Source organism: Musa acuminata, chromosome BXJ3-6, assembly GCF_036884655.1.
Source record: "Musa acuminata AAA Group cultivar baxijiao chromosome BXJ3-6, Cavendish_Baxijiao_AAA, whole genome shotgun sequence".
In the NCBI taxonomy this organism is placed as follows: domain Eukaryota; kingdom Viridiplantae; phylum Streptophyta; class Magnoliopsida; order Zingiberales; family Musaceae; genus Musa; species Musa acuminata.
This window is the reverse complement of record NC_088354.1, coordinates 11,237,764-11,250,951: the sequence shown is the minus strand read 5'-3', so window position 1 is coordinate 11,250,951 and position 13,188 is coordinate 11,237,764. Positions and strand designations below refer to the sequence as shown.

The 13,188-nt window shown below is 45.1% G+C and overlaps 4 protein-coding genes across 5 annotated transcripts; 3 read left to right on the top strand and 1 right to left on the bottom strand.

Annotated features, from left to right (window-relative positions):
- The first annotated feature begins 628 nt into the window (after positions 1-628).
- On the top strand, positions 629-5,356 carry LOC135640862 (probable pectin methylesterase CGR2). 2 transcript variants are annotated; one of them, XM_065155641.1, is made up of 7 exons: positions 629-759; positions 1,079-1,245; positions 1,367-1,406; positions 1,578-1,619; positions 2,604-2,975; positions 3,824-3,879; positions 5,042-5,356. In XM_065155641.1, the coding sequence occupies exons 2-7, from the start codon at positions 1,120-1,122 to the stop codon at positions 5,186-5,188; spliced, it is 783 nt and encodes a 260-aa protein (XP_065011713.1). In that variant the 5' UTR covers positions 629-759; positions 1,079-1,119; the 3' UTR covers positions 5,189-5,356. The 2 variants fall into 2 exon arrangements, with proteins under 2 accessions (XP_065011713.1, XP_065011714.1); XM_065155642.1 differs by having other exon boundaries at positions 3,808-3,879.
- A 1,868-nt stretch (positions 5,357-7,224) lies between these two features.
- Positions 7,225-10,051, top strand: LOC103987867 (wall-associated receptor kinase-like 20). The gene is made up of 3 exons (XM_009406309.3): positions 7,225-8,415; positions 8,511-8,558; positions 8,838-10,051. Exons 1-3 carry the CDS (start codon positions 7,599-7,601, stop codon positions 9,902-9,904), a joined length of 1,932 nt encoding a protein of 643 aa, XP_009404584.2. The 5' UTR covers positions 7,225-7,598; the 3' UTR covers positions 9,905-10,051.
- A 167-nt stretch (positions 10,052-10,218) lies between these two features.
- On the bottom strand, positions 10,219-10,826 carry LOC108953208 (mannose-specific lectin-like). The gene is made up of 2 exons (XM_018828086.2): positions 10,570-10,826; positions 10,219-10,492 (listed from the first exon to the last, which is right to left on the bottom strand). Exons 1-2 carry the CDS (start codon positions 10,824-10,826, stop codon positions 10,219-10,221), a joined length of 531 nt encoding a protein of 176 aa, XP_018683631.2.
- A 1,384-nt stretch (positions 10,827-12,210) lies between these two features.
- Positions 12,211-12,926, top strand: LOC135639865 (mannose-specific lectin-like). The gene has a single exon (XM_065153844.1). The coding sequence runs from the start codon at positions 12,259-12,261 to the stop codon at positions 12,772-12,774; it is 516 nt and encodes a 171-aa protein (XP_065009916.1). The 5' UTR covers positions 12,211-12,258; the 3' UTR covers positions 12,775-12,926.
- Positions 12,927-13,188: the final 262 nt, after the last annotated feature.

Sequence of the window (13,188 nt, the reverse complement as noted above, 5' to 3'; positions counted from 1 at the left end):
ATCCTCTGAATTCCAAGTACTTGTATACGCCAAAAATTTCCTCATTTTTTTGGATCAGCATGGCTTGCTATCACTTATTTTTCCACCAAAAATAATATATTTCATATTTCAGCTTATGATCGAGAATTGTGGGTAATTTTACAGCACAACCCGTTACTCCCGTCATGAGAGCATCCGGATATGTTCAGCGGTGATCCGGTCAACATCGTCATCAATATATTGCATCTCCTTTCTATACGTAGATTATGATTCGATAGTATTCTAAGATGGTACACGCATCTGCCTATCGCTTTTAATTGGGAATGTCCAAGAATAGTGCGTCAGGCTATGAAGAGCGTAATAAGGGAATCTTAACCCACTCAACGCGTGAATCGTATTCCTCTAATGCCATGCAATGATGCTCGCACGATATATTCGACTCGTGCAACGGGAATCGGGTCTCCTCGCGACATCTCACGACGTCGGTCACGCCACTGCACATTGGGTCGTTGGAGAAGTCGCGACTCAGACGAGTTGATCAAAGACCGTACCCGATCCGTTTGCGCTGTGGATTGGATCAACTATGACCCATACCCGATCCGTTTGCACTGTGGTTGGGATTGACGGAGTCGATGGTTAGGATGAGACTGTGAGCCGGCAATCCTTCCATTAATGTACCGCCCCCACTTCTCTCTCGTTGCGAAAGGAAAAGCTACGAACAGTAATCGAGGAGGGAAGCTTCAGATCTGGCGAGGAAGGCTTCCGGTTCCCCGTTTACAGGTCGCTCTCTCTTCTTGCGATCCTCTCTAATTACTTGGTTGGCCATTGCTTTTGGATCTTGATTCTTTCGTGGAACGATGCTTCACATTGTCGATTCCGATCCCTCGCTTGGCGCATTCGATCCGTAGCAGATTCTCGCGTCTCGGCTCAAGTTCATGGATCTTTTTCGAAATGCATTTGCCCTGCATTCCTTCGTTCGTTCTTTATCTATTTACGGAGTTTGTTCCTATCAACGTGGACTTGTTTGATCTGAAACTCTCTCGTTATGGAATTTAGTGAGGTTGATGTGATGATTTCTTTGCCTTCTTACTTTGATCAGCATTAGGGCTCGCAGTCCTTTGGGATTCGAAGAACTGAAGTATGGCGTCAAGGCGAGCAATTAATCCATCTCGACGCGTGTCAGATAGCGGAAGCATTCCGCTGGTCAGCTCACTCAATCAAAAGTCGCGTAATTCGCCTCTATTAGCTGTTGGATTGGTTGTCTTGGTACGTACTTTATTCCCATTTCTGGAGTACAATCGCTTTCTTAGTAGATAGAGGTGCGCCATCCACGGATGGGGGAACGTAAATATTAGAATGTGATGGGTCGACCTTTCTGAAATTTTAGGGTGCTTTTTTCCTCATTGGTTATTCACTTGGAGGTTCAGGTACGTGCGACTCTCATATATTATAATTGAGATAGAATCCGGCACTTGATTCAATTTTGGGGTGAACTTATTGTCTGTTGATATGGACATCTCGTACTCCTCTCATTTATATTATTTTCTTGCCTAAACTATCATGCTTGAATAAGCTACTTTTCTCGCTACGATGACCAGGTGGATTTGCTGGTAACAAGGAAGCTATAAATATTGTTCAAGGTACCTTTTCTATTTTCCAGTTGACCCAGTAGACTTTCTAAAAATAAATTATTGTTTCGTCTGATCACACGATTATCTCTATGGATGTTTCCCTATGGCTGGCCTTAGCTTAGTTTTTACCCATATGTATATATAATTTGTTGAGTTTGAGAAGCGTTCTATATATGTGCTCAGTTTCTTTTACTTTTCATTTTGCCTCATGTTTCACCTTTTACCAAACTTTTTTACATCTTGCTCCTACTCATTTTCACAAAATCAGTCTCGTATGCAAGAAAATTGTAGGTCACAAAAATAATATGCCGAGACACAAGAAGACATTTCTGCTACAATTGAGTTTTTGAAGATGTGTAGTGTAAATCATTGGACCAATACGGATATTTCATTCAAACCTTGTATGATACAAGATTAGCTATATTGCACCACTCAGGAATCTGAGAAGGCTTCTTGGAAGACTGTTGAAGTCAATTAAAAGTTTGATGTCAACCCTCTGTAGTTGAATTCAGATGTGTTGCTAAAGCAAATTTAAATTGTAAAAAAATCTACAACACTAGTTTGTGTAACCAAGTGGAAACTTTCTATTATTTGCCTACATATGACCCTTTTTCCAATCCAGGTGGTGTTTTCGATTTGTAGAGCATCTGAAATAAGCCAATGGAGCCAACGAACGGAACCTTTAAGTTATCATGCATGAAACACTTTCTGTAAATATCCTTGATGAACTAAGAGCTAGGCTTCAAGTGTTGATGAACTAACATTCTTTAAACAAAATAATGGCATCCTCTAGTTATCATATTTCAACTCCTCTGCTTTAAGTTCTTTGTGGAGCATTCTTGGCAAAGCACCTAGGCTATATTAAATGTTAATTGTATTTTTCACTAGTACTCATTGCTCATGTTATCATTGCATGTGGATATTTGATGCTACAGCTTTCATCACTTTGTCAAAATTATTCTAAATTTTCATTTGTATTTCTCATATTAACAGGTGTTTCCTGCACATCAGATGTTCTACAAGCTATACCTATTCTAAAGAAAGCTTACAATGATGGTATGCGGAAGGTGTTGTATGTAGGTCCTGACTCCTGTGCGGTTGTTTCTAAATTGTTGAAAGAAGAAGATACTGAAGCCTGGGGTGTTGAACCATATGATCTGGAAGATGCCGATAATAGTTGCAAGAGCCTTGTACGCAAAGGCTTTGTGCGCGTATCTGATATCAAGTTTCCTCTACCATACAGGCCAAATTCATTTTCCCTTGTTGTTGTCTCAGATTCATTGGATTACTTATCTCCAAAGTACCTGAACAAGACCCTCCCAGACCTTTCAAGGGTATCAACGGATGGTCTTGTTATATTTGCTGGTAATTTTTTTTTAATACTTCTTTATTGCCTATACTCACTGCAGTGTAGTTTTTACAGTTTTTATGATGTATCAAGGGTACCTTCAGTGCATCTCTTACCATTCATCTTTTTTTTGGCACAGAACAGGGTGTATATACTTGTGACAATTAGTATTAAGAAGAATGTTTTTACGAGCTTGGTCATGTAGTCAGTGAAGGTTAAGGTAGATCTGTTGTTTCTGGCACACATAGATGTGAAGATCCAAACTTTTAATTTTCTTTTGTTGGACTTCATTGTTTTTAATTCTTTTCTTTTGATTACTTTTTAATTAAGCTATGTGGTCATTTATGGATCAATATCTTGAAAAAATTCTGTTTGCTATTCTTTGCTGTGGCATCTCAGAAACTATATCCTAGTATATTACTGGTAAGGTTCCATCCAATAGGAGTTCAGCCACATATAGATTTAGAAAATAATTCAGGGCATATTTTTTCATAGTTGTACACAAACAATAACAAATTATATGGTTTCTGCTGTGAAATGTCTAGGCGTCTTTGTGCTTGTTTCTTGCCTACATCCTTTCATGCAATTTGTATGAAGATATTTAAATCTACATGAGCGTTCAACAGCATGGATTCACACTTTTTAGTTTGAAATATCCAACACCTAAACACATAAAAGCTGAAGATAAGTTGCTCTTTGAATGTTCATAAATTACAAGAGTGTTGGCATTTTCTATGTTAATTATATAGTTTAAAATGGTTTGTATTAAAGTCAAACAACACCCAGACCTCTGTGATGTGAATATAATCCTTCAGTATTTAAAAGAAGTCTTCATTATTCTCATTCCAGCTCATGATTTTTGTAGGTTATCCAGGTCACCAGAGAGCGAAGGTTTCGGAGCTGGCAAAATTTGGAAGGCCGGTATGTTCTGCATTAATCTACAGTTCTGTTGGCATTCCCCACTTTGTAGGATGTCATTTGATATATGGTTTTTCTGGGGATAGTAGTTGGCATGATAATGTCTCTATTTCATGCATATAATTTCTCTTCCTCTTCTTTTCATTTTTCCTTTTTATCTTTCTTTATCAATGCTAGATTCAGGTTTTTTCCTTAGTGGATGCATCAGTCTCCAGTCTTTAGTTGGAATAAATGAAGAGTAAAGTTGATTTAAAAGGGATGCACATGCTGACCTGTTGTTTGACCAGAGTTATTCTTTTGTTCTATGTATAGAAAATTCTCTATATCATTGATAGAAGAGGTTGTTGATTGTCAACTTGTTGTAACATAAAACTTGTTGGCTTGTACCTTCTTTGAATATTTATAGAGGAATTCATCTTGTTTAGCAACCATGACGAAAGTCTCTTTTCGCTCTTCTCTATGTGCATGCATTTTAATTACTCTCAGGAAAGCCAATCACAACCAACATTACTATACTAAATTCTGTAGGCTCTCTCTGGCCTCTTCAATTGGGTTTTGCAGTTCAATACTTAGCTTCAGAAACATATTCTTCTCAGTTTGCCTCTTACCAAATTCATAGGGTGGTAACCATCAGTTTTTTTTTCTGAACTCGAAGAGAAGCTGACTTTGCTTTTCAAATCATTACTTGTAATGTTCTCAGTGCCATCGATACTCTTCTTCTTGTTCTTTGTCATGAAATTTTAGGATTCAGTCGGGAAATTGTGTATCTCCACTAGAGTTTAAGATGAGATCTTGGAACTGGCTGAGAAATGATAGAAATCTAATGGAGGTGTAATTGCATGTGAACAATTCTACCGCATGTCTGGCACTGGAATGAGAAAAGGTAGAAACTTTTACTTGGATTTTCAGGACATTTAATCATGACAAAATAGCTTGTTTGTGTGAAGAAGCATCATTATGTATAAAGCAGATGCCACAGAAAAATGTGTTTCTGATCTGAAACTCTCAGTTTGTGCTTTGTTTAATATCTCTCATGTAAGAAATGTGTTTCTAATCATTCTAATGTTACACCGAATTGTTTTAAGTAGCTACAGAACTGGTCACTGTGATTGTATCTATTGCATTTTCAAGATGATTACCATTTGACATTTCACTTTATGTGCAGGCCAAATTAAGGAGTTCATCCTGGTGGAGACGATATTTTCTTCAGAACGGCTTAGAAGAGAATGAAACTGTTGTAAAGAAATATGAGCAAGCTTCAAGCAAAAGTTCTTACAAACCACGCTGCCAAAATTTTCATGTCAACTCGTAGAAATCATCCAAGTCTGGGATCTCTCATTTGCAGAGATATATTATTTTGTAGCCACTATTTGCCACCGATTGTTGCTGGCACACCTTAATATGGTTATAATGTTAATTGACACTACTTCCTCCAGCTGTAGATCTTCCTTCTTATTAAAATCAAATTGATGGAGTGTTATAGTTGACTTATGTCTGCTGTGTACAACCCAAAAAAAATTGTGGTATGATTCTGGTGGAATTATTCTCTTTTTCCAATTTTCCTTTTCATTCCATAATAAATGCATCGCTACACCAATGTATTTTTTCTAAATCTGATGTTTCTTTTCTTATGTTTTCACAGTGAATCATGGCCATTCTCCAGCTCTAGGATCTTCCACCCACGGTATGTGTTTCCCTTTCCCAGGTCCTCCAATGCTTGCAGGTTCTTTCAATCAGCTCTAGATCGTGTTCCACCTGACGTCTGGAGTCGGATGATTGTCCGTGATTGTGGTAACTTCTAATCTTGTTCATATCGGAGTGGATATTAGTTTCTTTGCTAGGTAGAACACTAAACAACTTGGCTTTCGCAATTACTTGCCTTGTGTTATCTCTAAGTTAATCGAGTAAAGACAACATTTGACGTGTTCGACACTAGAATGAGAGAGTGGACGTAAAGAAATCACTCGTTTACTCTGGAAGCTTACATCTTTAGATGTTCCATGGTGATGGAAACCAGGCCAAGAGCTCAAAAATCAGTAACATGGAAACCAGCTGGTCCACGAGGAAACCAAATCCAAAGGCTCTACCTGCCAAATCTTCCAGTTGGTGTTACCAGATCAGCATTAGTATCTAGTTATTATCTTGTTATGCATGTAGCTATTGCACCAGCGAATGACTTTACAATGAACTTGTTCCTGCCCTGCCACTGGGTCACGGAAGCTCGTGACAGAGGTCTGACCCCTGCAACTGCAGTCGCCTGCTTTACAGATAAAAGAGCTTCAAAAAGATTACCAGACTACTAATGCATTTAATGTCATAACGGAGTTGGTGAGACAACAGCGGTCACAAGCCTACAGCTGCTGACGCTGCCCTTCGCCCCTCCTCTCGGCCTGCCAAGTTAACTTTGGCGTCCAGGTTGCACCTGATGGCCGATCGCTTCACGTTACTTGAAGCAGCTGCTGCCTACACTCAACACTTAACCCACCTCTTCTTCTGCCATCCTCTCACCACCAACCACCGTCCGCCGCCTATCCTACCAAGCTCTCGTTCTGTTCTCTCCATCGATCGTAATGGAAGGGCTGATTCCGTTCCTATACAGGGCCTTCGTCAGGTACAGCAACGCTGAGCAGTCTCCTATGAGGAACATACTGTTCAACGAGTCGCCTTCCGCTTCCTACATGCGACTTCCCGGCGACTCCGGTAGATTGCTGTCATCAGAGATCCATTTCTTCTCTTCTTCGTTGCAGCCTCCGCCGGCGCCGCAGTCTCCTCCCCGGAGAACCGCTCCTCGATCAAGACCCACTTAAGGTATTCGATCCTTTATTATTTGACTTCAATAAGGCATGGGTATATGTCAAAGTCAGTCCTGCCACAATTTGCCCTTCTTCATGAAGCTTGTATTTGTCCACATACTGTACAGTATTTGTCCCACAATGGTCGATTGCATCAGTTAAGACCTTGTTCTAGAAGCTTTATCTTGTTTCATCATGAAAGTTTATCCAAGCCTAGATGTGAAACATCCTGTATGATCGACAATGAATCGTTCTACAAGCTTCGTGGTCCGAGATATTCACGTTAAGCAGTTCTACACCTCCGAAAGGGTTGTCAAAGGCCACGATAAGGATCTGACTTCCTTCTCCTTGGAATGATAGCGTCGAGTCAAGTAGTCAAGTTTGACGGCGAAGCCTCAGTGCGCCTGTGATCGCGCACCTCGCATGTCGCGATGCTGACGGTGACCATGGAAAACTTCTCATTTGCGGTAGACTTTGACCTTTGTGACCATAGACAGGAGAGAAGGGCCCCACAGCACGTCCTCCCACGCTACGAGCTCTGGCTGTGGGCTGCTATGTGACGAAGACGAAACCAGTGCTCGAGTCAACACTAAAGTTAAAATCCTTGTGTTCTCGAGCATGAAACCAAACATCCCAAAGGTTCCCGCAGGGCTAAATTGTCAAGAGCAAGAAAAACAGACCGGTTGTGTTCACGAGGAATTAGCTGCTCCTGCAAGTCGACATCACGGTCAGCCCCACAACGCATTAGTCAAACTCATCCCAGAACCCATTACATACACCATGTGAACCTATTAGTCAACGCATCAACTGTTAACGAAAGTGATATCACAAACACCATGTTGCGCTATTCAATGGCAGGAGCAAGAACAAAGACCTTAAAACCCGACCCCCAACCCCCCCCCGGTCATCCAACTCAGCCCACCTATCATAATGGCCAAGAAGAAGCCCTCCCCGCTTCACCCTCTCAGCCTCTTCTTCCTCCTCCTCCCCCTGTTGCTCTGCCTCTCCGCCAGAGCAAAGGCCAAGCTGTGTCCGCCGTGCGGCTCGACGTCCGTCCCTTTCCCACTGAGCACGGGCGCCGGCTGCGGCGACCCGTCCTACAAGATCCGATGCGACAACGCGACCAAATCCCTCTTCTTCGACGCCCTCAACGGGTCCTCGTACCCCGTCACCTCCATCAGCACCTCCACCCAGCGCCTCGTCATCCGGCCGGCGGCCTTCGTGTCCAGAAGCTCCTGCGTCACCACGGATCTCTCCTCCCAGGGCATCCAACTCAACAGCTCCCTCCCCTTCAACGTCAGCAGCAGCAACACCATCATGCTCCTCAATTGCACCGCCCGCCTCCTCCTCTCCCCGCTCAACTGCTCCTCCAACAGCCTCTGCCACGTCTACGCCAACGGCACCTCCGACGCCAGCGCCTGCCGGTCGCTCCCCATCTGCTGCACCTTCGTCGCCGGCGGCTCCTCCACTTCCTACTCCATCCGCGCCAGTGGCACCGGCTGCAGCGCCATCCGGAGCTTCGTGAACCTGGACGCCGTGGGAACGCCGGTGGCGCAGTGGGGAGAGCGCGCCGGCGTGGAGCTGCAGTGGGCGTCGCCTAGAGAGCCCGTATGCGGCACCCAGGCGGACTGCGAGGCCGGGTCCAACGCCACGTGTAGGGCGGATCCCTCTTCCAGCGGCACGATCCGGCGATGCTTCTGCATCGATAGCCTGCGGTGGGACCCCTTCTCCGGCGTCTGCGTCAACAGTGAGTTCCTCGAGCAGTCCTCCTCTGCTTGTGCTCTGTTTTCCTCTGCTTCTTTGGCTAACTCTCCCGCTATTTCCTTCTTCCTTATTATGTAGATGTTACGATCTCGAGCAGCAAATCCAACCATGGGCCTCTGATTGCAGGTAGCATTTCTGTCTGCACTATATGCATCGACTCATCTCGAAACCACAAGTGGTACTTCTATACTTTACCTGCATCAGTGACATCGATCTCTCAATGTTGAGGAATGCCTGTGGGTGAGATGTACCCATCATTGATCTCTTAATGGTGAGTGCATCTTACCCGGGCGATTGCCTTGCCTTGACTCGGCCCAAGTCAATTTTTGCCTACAACATCGATCTCTGCTTGCTTTTGATGGAATGCAATATGATGAACAAATAAGGCGGCAACGTATGAAACAGGGATTTTGTCCGGCTTGGGCGCGGCGGCGGTCGTCACAGTGGCAGGCTTCCTGCTTTACCGTCGGCAGCGCCGCATCCGCGAGGCGCGCGAGCGGTTGGCCAAGGAGCGGCAGGACATCCTCAACGCCAATAACTCCAGCGGACGCTCCGCCAAGCACTTCACCGCGAGGGAAATCAAGAGGGCCACCTCCAACTTCGCGCACGACAATCTCCTCGGCTCCGGCGGCTACGGCGACGTCTTCAAGGGCATCCTGGCCGACGGCACCCCCGTGGCCGTTAAGTGCGCCAAGCTCGGAAATGTCAAGTCCACGGAGCAGGTGCTCAACGAGGTCCGCGTGCTTTCCCAGGTTAACCACCGCTCCCTGGTCCGCCTCCTCGGCTGCTGCGTCGACCTCGACCAGCCTCTTATGGTGTACGAGTTCATCCCCAACGGCACCCTCTTCGACCACCTCCACGGCCTCCGTCCGCTCCTCCCCTGGCGGCGCCGACTCGCCATCGCCCACCAGACCGCCGAGGGCCTCGCCTACCTCCACTCCTCCGCGATGCCCCCCATCTACCACCGCGACGTCAAGTCCAGCAACATTCTGCTCGACGACAAACTCAACGCCAAGGTCGCCGACTTCGGTCTCTCCCGCCTGGCGGAGCCGGGCATCAGCCACGTCTCCACCTGCGCCCAGGGCACCCTCGGCTACCTCGACCCGGAGTACTACCGCAACTACCAGCTGACCGACAAGAGCGACGTGTACAGCTACGGGGTGGTGCTGCTGGAGCTGCTCACCTCCCAGAAGGCCATCGACTTCAACCGCGGTCCCGACGACGTGAACCTGGCGGTGCACGTGCAGCGCAACGTGGAGGAGGAGAAGCTGATGGACACCGTCGACGGGGCGCTCAAGGAGGGGGCGACCCAGGTGGAGCTGGACACCATGAAGGCTCTAGGGTTCCTGGCCATGGGATGCCTGGAGGAGAAGAGGCAGAACCGGCCGTCGATGAAGGAGGTGGCGGAGGAGATCGAGTACATCATCAACATTCTCGACGCTGGCGGTGTGGAGAAGCGTGACAGCGCTTAGCGATGCATGCAATGCTATCTATCAATTGGTAATATAGACTTGCAATGGATGTGTTCGGAATCATTCACTCATCGAAGGAAAATAGGTGATTTAGCATTTGGATTCTCTCATGGGTGATTACATAAAGCTTCTAATCTTGTCGATCTATTCGCTGTGGTTGGTGTGATGATGTTGTTTATGCGATGGAGTTAGATTGGTGGTAATGGTGACACCTATTCCTTTCCATATTATAACAAGAGCAAGTCAACGACAGCCCACAGAGAAGACCACGAGACAAGCACTTATTTGGACACACCAACAACGCATGCAGCGCCTCAAAGCGTGCTTATTATAGCAGAATCACCGCCACCAGTCAGTTCTTTAGTCACCATGGCGATCTTCCTGTTGTTGACGTCCTCAGCGGCGAACGCGACGACCACCGGAGTGCCGGTGGCGTTCCGGGCTATGACGAGACCGGGAGTGCGGTAGTTGGTGCCGGTGGCCCAGATCGCAGGGCCATAGATCACCACATTGTGATCCCTTTGCAGGACCAATATATAGTTGGCTCGGTTCCTCGAGGTGTCGGACGCCCACAGAGCGTTGCCGTTGCTGTGATCACAAGGTTGCCATCCGCCTGCATCTTGCGGATGCAGATGTAGGCGCTATTGGACGTGCCGGAGGATCACACGGCACGATTAGAGTCGTAGAGGACCAGGTTCCAGTCTGACTGCATAGCGAGTCTTTTGGCCCCGTACGTCAGTGACTGCCCCGTGTAGAGCGTCTCGTCGGTGTAGAGAATGTTGTCGGCCGTGCAAGACGTTACGAGAAGGCCGAAGATGGCCGGCACGCGAGCGCCGGATGTGATCCTTTCGGGAATACCGTCGTCTGCATCGCACCGTGTCACCGTATCGTGTCTTGTGGACCTTATGGACATTACAAGCATCCCGAAGTGATTACTCTAAGCAACTGAGTGGAAGACGATATCGCGACGATTATAGTTTACGGAAACATACAAAAACCCACTTGTCGCAGAGAGACCTGAAGAACTTTTATACTATTATCAAGAATTCTTAGAGTTTCCAATGGTCTAATTGATTTCTTTTCATCATAATCTCAATGATCTTAGTAATACTTTTTCTAAATAATATAAATCTAATGTCAGCAATCTTGAAAAGTACCTCAATCCAAATAAACTCTTCTTGAGCAGAAGAAAAACATCATATCTCCATCCTCCATTGCTATTGTTTCCCTTTGATATTTGTACAACAGATCAGTTGTTCTCAATGGACAACTTAACATTATCCATCTTCTAATTGATGATTTTGATTCAATCATTCATGATCATAATCTCATCATGAATACCTTTGCCAACTGCTACTCCAACCTTTTGAATAATCAAAATAACTCTTTAGACTATGGTTAGTCTTCTTCTTGCACTCTACTTTCTTAATTATCTAATAACATTTGGAACTCAATTACATGTTATTTTACTGAAAAAAAAAAATATATTACCACTGCTCTAAATCCATGGCATATGATAAATCTCCTGATTCACTATTGATATTTTCACTCATTTTTGGTCTACAATTAAAGATTCATTATTAGCAGCTTTTGGTGACTTTTACAATTCATCCAATATCCCCCCTCTCCTCGCAAAAACTCTAGCTAATCGAATTAAACCTCTTCTTAATCACTTGATTAGTCAAGAACAATAAGCTTTTGTTTATGATTGTAATAACATCTATGATAATGTAGTTATTGCTCATGTTTAAATATCAAAAAAATTAAGATTGATGAGTTGGAATACCATCACATCTCCAAAACGAAAAAAAAAAGTTGAGGTTTCGAAAACATTATTAATTATATCATTGTCTAATTTTGCAGAAAAAAAAAAAAAAAAAAACTAAAACGATTGTTGTAAATGATAATAATAAAAGTCTAAATAAATAAATAAATAAACCATAGAAATTAATAAAGTTTTGAAAACTTAAAATAAAAAAATAAGACCACCCAACATTATCTTATACCCTTGCCGTCCTCGTGCCTCAAACGGGAGGCCGTCCACGATACCAATCCATATAATTTTGAAGACTTCAAAACATTATCTTATTCCCTCGCCTTCCTCGTGCATCAAACGAGAGGCCGACCTTCCTGCTGCCACCACGTTCACGGATAAGGTTTGTCGATTTGCTCGAATCCGTACAACCTTCATCCCATCTCCATGCGACCTCTGTCACATGCATCGCTGTTCTACGACCACCGGTCTCTGCATCACTCTCACCATTTCACTACGGGCTCGCATCTATAAATGGAGGGGCTGTTATTGGCTCTTCATCACCAGCTGATCCAAAGAGCCACCACATACCACATCTACAATGGCGATTTCCACTTCCACCTCCGCCCTCCTCCTCCTCCTCCTGCCGGCCATCTTCGGCCTTCTCATACCGTCTTGCACTGCCGACAACATTCTCTACACCGACGAGACGCTCTACACGGGGCAGTCGCTGACGTACGGGTCCTACAGATTCACTATACAGTCAGACTGCAACCTGGTCCTCTACGACTCCGGTAATGCCGTGTGGTCCTCCGGCACGGACAACCGTGGCTACAACTGCATCCTCAAGATGCAGGCGGACGGCAACCTTGTGATCTACAGCAACGGCAACGCTCTGTGGGCCTCCAACACCTCGAGGGACCAAGGCAACTATATATTGGTCCTGCAAAGGGATCGCAATGTGGTGATCTATGGCCCTGCGATCTGGGCCACCGGCACCAACTACGGCACTTCCGGTGTCGTCATATCCCGGAACGCCACCGGCACTCCGGTGGTCGTCGCTTCCGCCGCTGAGGACGTCAACAACAGGAAGATCGCCATGGTGACTAAGAACTGACTGGCGGTGGTGATTCTGCGATAATAAGCACGCTTTGAGGCGCTGCATGCGTTGTTGGTGTGTCCAAATAAGTGCTTGTCTTGTGGTCTTCTCTGTGGGCTGTCGTTGACTTGCTCTTGTTATAATATGAAAAGGAAAAGGTGTCACCACTACCACCAATCTAATTCCATCGCATAAACAACATCATCACACCAACCACAGTGAATAGATCGACAAGATTAGAAGCTGTATGTAATCACCCATAAGAAAATCCAAATGCTAAATCACCTATTTTCCTTCGATAAGTGAAGGATTCCGAACACATCCAATGCAAGTCTATATTACCAATTGATAGATAACATTGCATGCATCGCCAAGCGCTGTAACGCTTCTCCACACCGCCAGCGTCGAGTATGTTGATGATGTACTCGATCT